This window comes from Tarenaya hassleriana, unplaced genomic scaffold (assembly GCF_000463585.1).
Source record: "Tarenaya hassleriana unplaced genomic scaffold, ASM46358v1 Cleome25, whole genome shotgun sequence".
Lineage (NCBI taxonomy): Eukaryota > Viridiplantae > Streptophyta > Magnoliopsida > Brassicales > Cleomaceae > Tarenaya > Tarenaya hassleriana.
Genome location: NW_010965775.1, coordinates 240,491 through 245,681, shown reverse-complemented (window position 1 = coordinate 245,681; position 5,191 = coordinate 240,491). Strand labels below are relative to the sequence as shown.

The 5,191-nt window shown below is 46.5% G+C and overlaps 2 protein-coding genes across 2 annotated transcripts in view; one reads left to right on the top strand and one right to left on the bottom strand.

Moving 5' to 3' along the window:
• The window catches only part of LOC104816169 (CBL-interacting serine/threonine-protein kinase 15), a 5,900-nt gene extending 2,299 nt beyond the window's left edge, over nucleotides 1-3,601 (top strand). Inside the window, 4 exon segments of the mRNA XM_010544863.2 lie at nucleotides 298-403; nucleotides 609-731; nucleotides 1,706-2,476; nucleotides 2,524-3,601. Coding sequence (XP_010543165.1) covers nucleotides 2,135-2,476; nucleotides 2,524-3,411 — 1,230 coding nt within the window. The 5' untranslated portion in view covers nucleotides 298-403; nucleotides 609-731; nucleotides 1,706-2,134 and the 3' untranslated portion in view covers nucleotides 3,412-3,601.
• A 79-nt stretch (nucleotides 3,602-3,680) lies between these two features.
• LOC104816168 (CBL-interacting serine/threonine-protein kinase 14) overlaps nucleotides 3,681-5,191 on the bottom strand; it is a 2,024-nt gene continuing 513 nt past the window's right edge. The window contains exon 2 of the mRNA XM_010544861.2: nucleotides 3,681-5,191. Coding sequence (XP_010543163.1) covers nucleotides 3,868-5,172 — 1,305 coding nt within the window. The 5' untranslated portion in view covers nucleotides 5,173-5,191 and the 3' untranslated portion in view covers nucleotides 3,681-3,867.

The following is a 5,191-nucleotide window of genomic DNA, read 5'->3' as shown; positions in this document are numbered from 1 at the left end:
CCCCCCCCCCCCCCTCTCTGTATATTACCATTTGCATTCTCCAGATTATACATCCTATCATGGCCCTTGGCAATGTCATGCTTGTCTTTACATCTTCCTCTTTTAAGCATTTTGCAGCCCTGTCCGAAAAGCGACAGAAATAACTTTCTCTCTGGAGAAATTGGAAAAAGGGGGTTTACAGATATTGAAATTTAAAGTACATAGGAAAATATATTTCGGAAAGATGATATGGAGTATATCTGAATTTTATTCGTATCTTGAATTTGTTAAGAACATCTTCTTTTATGGATACAACAGATCCTTGGACAGGGGACAAGGAGAGTCGTAGGATGAAGAGGTGTCCCTTCCATGGACCAGTTGTCACTGAGTTTTGTCATTTGGAAGGAGGAGGCAGAAAGTTATGGTTAGTAGCATCCTCAATTGTAATAATAGAGAAAGTCTTCTCTTGACCTGCGTGTGCGTATACGTATATCGTCCTTTGCGGATAAACAAACAAGCACAAGACGAAAATGCCGACTTACCCAATCATTCGATTTTTCTGGCATGGCATCTCTCTTGCTAAACACGATTTGTAATGGACCTCTCGCAAATATTTCATTTGTTTTAAGGGAATATACATGCGGTGGGTTTAATCAATCAAAAGATCAGAAAATGATTGACTCAGGCAGTGATTACCGTCACCACTATACGCCAAAAACTGATTGCAACGGACGCATTCCACAGCGACACAGGTTGGCGCTTCTCCTTTTCTTTAGAAAATCCCTACAATGGCATTTTCGTAATTATCATGCAAACATCAACCCTTATTCATAATTCTCTCGGCCGCCTTTTATACTTTCCCCAGTCTGCTTCATTTCATTTGCGTTTTTCAATTTGGCTTCGTCTTTTGCAGCTTCCGCTCTCCTGAGAGGTAAAATTCCCCGTCTCCTTGCTTTTGATCATTCTGATTCAGAGAAATTTATTAGAGTCGGCGACAGTATGCGCTGATCTCTGTCTCTTTTGTGATGAAATTGTGCGAAATTGGAACCTCTTTGGTTGATTCTCGTGTGTCGGGGTTTCCATGGTTCTGTGAGGTTTCGAGCGTTCAATGTGACATTGCTTCGCCTCTTATCATATGGGGACTGACAAGCTTTTATCATAGCACAAAAGGGGAAAATGACAAATCTGAATCTTGCTTCCGGTTGATGTTCCTGACAGCATAAATTGATGTGTTTGATTCGTTCCTTTGGTAATTTGACAGACCGACACTATGTGATTGAATCGTTTTAAGCCTCTCTGTTTCGGACTTCGTTGGTTTAGGGCATTGGACGCGTCATAAGCTTGAATTCCATGATTGCAATTCTTACTCTGTTGCAGAGTTCGCTGATTGCCATTGTTCTACTTGTAGGATAGATTAGATGGTATAAGATTCGGACTTGCTATTCTTCTTTCTGGATAAATCGAATCTTTGTTATCAAGTCTTATTAGCTTCACACTTGTGAATTCCCCTTTCTGCTTTTTGATCAAATTGTGTTCTCCGTCCTCTATGCGTGGTGGAAAACCTGATCCCAGATTATTTTGTTGAAGAACACGGCAATTTCATTAACCTGCTCCTTCCTTATTGGTGTTGTTTCTGGATTCATACAAATGTTTTGTCATGTGGAGTAATGCAGCACTCAGGATATCTGTCAGTTGAAGCTAACTTGATTTCTTTGCCCTGTTTCAGGTCAAACCCACAATTCTCCGCAGTTTTTGTGATTGTGTTTCTCTGCTGTTCAAAGAGAAATCGAGAGTTTTGCGCTTTCCTTTTGTATCTGCTTCACATCTAATCCAAGGAATGCGGAAACATGTGCTTGAAAGTTGAACATAATTCCTCTGCTGAGGTCTATGATCTCTCTGGGCTGCTATTGGTGCTCATCTCTCATGAGACCCAGCTTCTAATCCATTCACTCCATCCCCAGTTTTGCGCTCGCAACCCTACTTCTCCCCAGAATGCCGAAGAAAGCATCGCATCAAAGCATGATCTGTGTGAAGACGGTTGAACATCATCTGGGTTCTTGAGTTCAACCGTCTTTTTTTTGCTTTCTTGTTTTTAACAAATATAGTGTATAGTAGGGCTATAGTCGTCGTAGTGTTTTAACCTCATCTGGTGGCAATGAAAAGAAAAGGAAGTATACTGATGCAACGTTACGAGCTGGGAAGATTACTTGGCCAAGGGACATTTGCTAAAGTGTATCATGCAAGGAATCTGAATACCGGGACTAGCGTGGCTGTGAAGGTCATTGACAAAGAAAAAGTTATGAAAGTCGGTATGACTGAGCAGATAAAGCGAGAGATTGCTATCATGAAACTTGTCAAGCACCCCAACATAGTCGAGCTCTACGAGGTAATGGCCACGAAAACTAAGATCTATTTCATCATGGAGTATGTAAAGGGAGGAGAGCTATTCAACAAAGTGGCGAAAGGAAAGCTGCGAGAGGATGTCCGGCGGATGCACCGAACCGTGCTTTAAACATTCAAGAGAGAAGAATGTGACGAGTTTTAATTATTCAATTGATATAAAATAGAGCGGTTGACTATTGTCACAGGCATGGAGTGTGTCATAGGGACCTGAAGCCAGAGAATCTGCTGCTGGACGAGGAAGGGAATTTAAAGGTGACAGATTTCGGGCTGAGCTCGCTTGCTGAGTCCAGGCGTCAGGACGGGTTGTTGCACACGACGTGTGGGACTCCTGCGTATGTAGCACCAGAGGTGATATGTCGGAAAGGGTATGATGGGTTCAAAGCGGATGTATGGTCATGCGGAGTGATATTGTATGTTTTGTTAGCGGGGTATCTTCCATTTAGGGATCCAAATCTGATGGAGATGTATAGGAAGATTGCGAAAGCGGAGTTCAAGTTTCCGAACTGGTTTGGGGCGGAGGTTAGGAGGTTGCTGAAGCGGATATTGGATCCAAACTCAAAGACAAGGACGGGTATGGAGAAGGTAATGGAGAGTAGTTGGTTCCAAAAGGGGGAAAAAGATGCAAGAGCAGAAGTAGAGGTGGATGGAAATGGTCAGAGTGAGAGTGGGGGAGAGTGTTGGAAGTTGAATGCGTTTGAGATAATATCGATGTCGTCGGGGTTTGATCTGTCGGGGATGTTTGAGGAGAAAGAGGAAACGAGGTTCACATCAAAGAGGAGCATGGAGGAGATAGTGGAGAAGCTGGAGGAGATAGGGAAGGGACTGGGGATGAAGGTGAAGACCGGGGGTGGAGGGAAGGTGAGGATGGAGGGGGAGTTGTTGACAATTGAAGCGCAGGTGTATGAGATAGTGCCCAGTTTTCACGTGGTGGAGATGAAGAAGAATAGCAACGCATTGGAGTACAAGAGAGTGATGGAGGAGAGCGTCAGGCCGAGTCTGAACGATATCGTTTGGGCTTGGCATCATTGATAGAGAGAGGCCCCGGTCTCTTTCACATTCTGATCGTTTCCTTCTATTTTTGTGTTATTTGCTCCTTTTTTAACGGTCGTTTGGGAGTCGCATGCAATGTTTAAGCCTTAGAAGGTGTGAGTGAGTGTGTGTGTTTTGTTTTTTTCAGGCAGAGAGATCCATATATATATGTATACGCCTACTCTCTCCATTGGAAAACCATCACCGTTACATGACATTCAACCCACCGAGTACTGAAACCTTTAACACATCGACATGGCCACTCCTAATTGACGTTCAACTCGTTTATTAGGGGGGAGATCATAAACCACCCATTTTCTTATAGAACTGATTTTGAGTTTCTTTTTTATTATTTTCTTTTATTTATCACAGTTGGGACCGGACAGAAATATATATATATGTACATATATGACCTATAAACAAACAGCGTTTGTATCCCGAAACGCCGCGTAAACGCTAAGTAGCTCCTACGCTGCTGCAACCGGAGACCGTAGCGGCCGGTTTATGAGAGAGTTGAATAAGACACGGCCTTATTGTATCTGTCCACAAGTCGCGTCCTGATACTCCCCCTCTCTCTCCCTTCCTCGCCTCTATCATCACCAGCTCGTCCGTTAACCGGTATATCTCCACCACCATCGCAAAATTACACTTTTGCCCCTCCAGCTTCATCCCCCATTCCCCCTCTTTCGTCACCGTCAAATTCTCCGCTTTCGCCACCTCCTCCAGCTTCTCCACCACCTTCTCCCGCGCCTCTGCCGATACAAACCGCTCCATCTTGCTCTCTTCCCTGAACAGACCCGACAGGTTGAATCCCGGTGAACCCGATATGATGTCGAATGCATTCAGGCGTCTCGTGCCCCTCTCCTCGCTCTCCGGTAGCTTCAGATCGAATTCCTCGTGGTGGAATCTCGACATTTTCTCGTCGTATCCCTTTTTGAACCACGGATCTTTGATTATCTCGTCGACGGTGATCCTCGTCTCCGGATTCGTGTCGAGAAGCCGGATTAGGAGTCGACGGAGCTCCGGAGACGTCCATTTCGGGACACGGAACTCTCCCTTGTAGATCTTACGGTACATTACCATGAGGTTGGGATCGTTGAAGGGGAGATAACCGGCATTGAGAACGAACAGCACGACACCGCACGACCAGACGTCGGCCTTGGCGCCGTCGTAGCCTTTCTTGGCTAGGATCTCCGGCGCGACATAGGCGGGGGTGCCACAGAGGGTGTGGAGGAGTCCGTCGGGTCGGATCTGATCGTTGACGGCGCTGAGTCCGAAATCGGAGACCTTGAGATCGAGCTTCTCGTCGAGGAGGAGATTCTCCGGCTTCAGATCCCGGTGAAAGACGCCGCGGGAGTGGCAGTATCCGACGGCGCAGATGAGCTGCTGGAAATACCGATGGCTGAGATCCTCGCTGAACCTCCCCTTGGAAACCTTGGCGAAGAGCTCTCCGCCTTTGGCGAACTCCATGACGAAATAGATCTTCGTCTTCGTCGCGAGGACCTCGAACAGGCGCACAATGTGGGGATGACGCAAGCGGTGCAAGATAGCGATCTCCCTCTTGACGAGGGCGTTGAGCCCTCCCTTCACCAGCCGCTGCTTGCTCACGGCCTTTATGGCCACGCTCTGACCCGTACGCGTGTCTCGTGCGTGGTAGACCTTAGCGAACGCCCCGCATCCCACCAGCTTCCCCAGCTCGTACTTCTCCAACAGCAGCCCGCAGGAGCCACGGCGGTTCTCCTCCTCCTCCGCCGCCCTCATACCCTTTTATATATCCAGC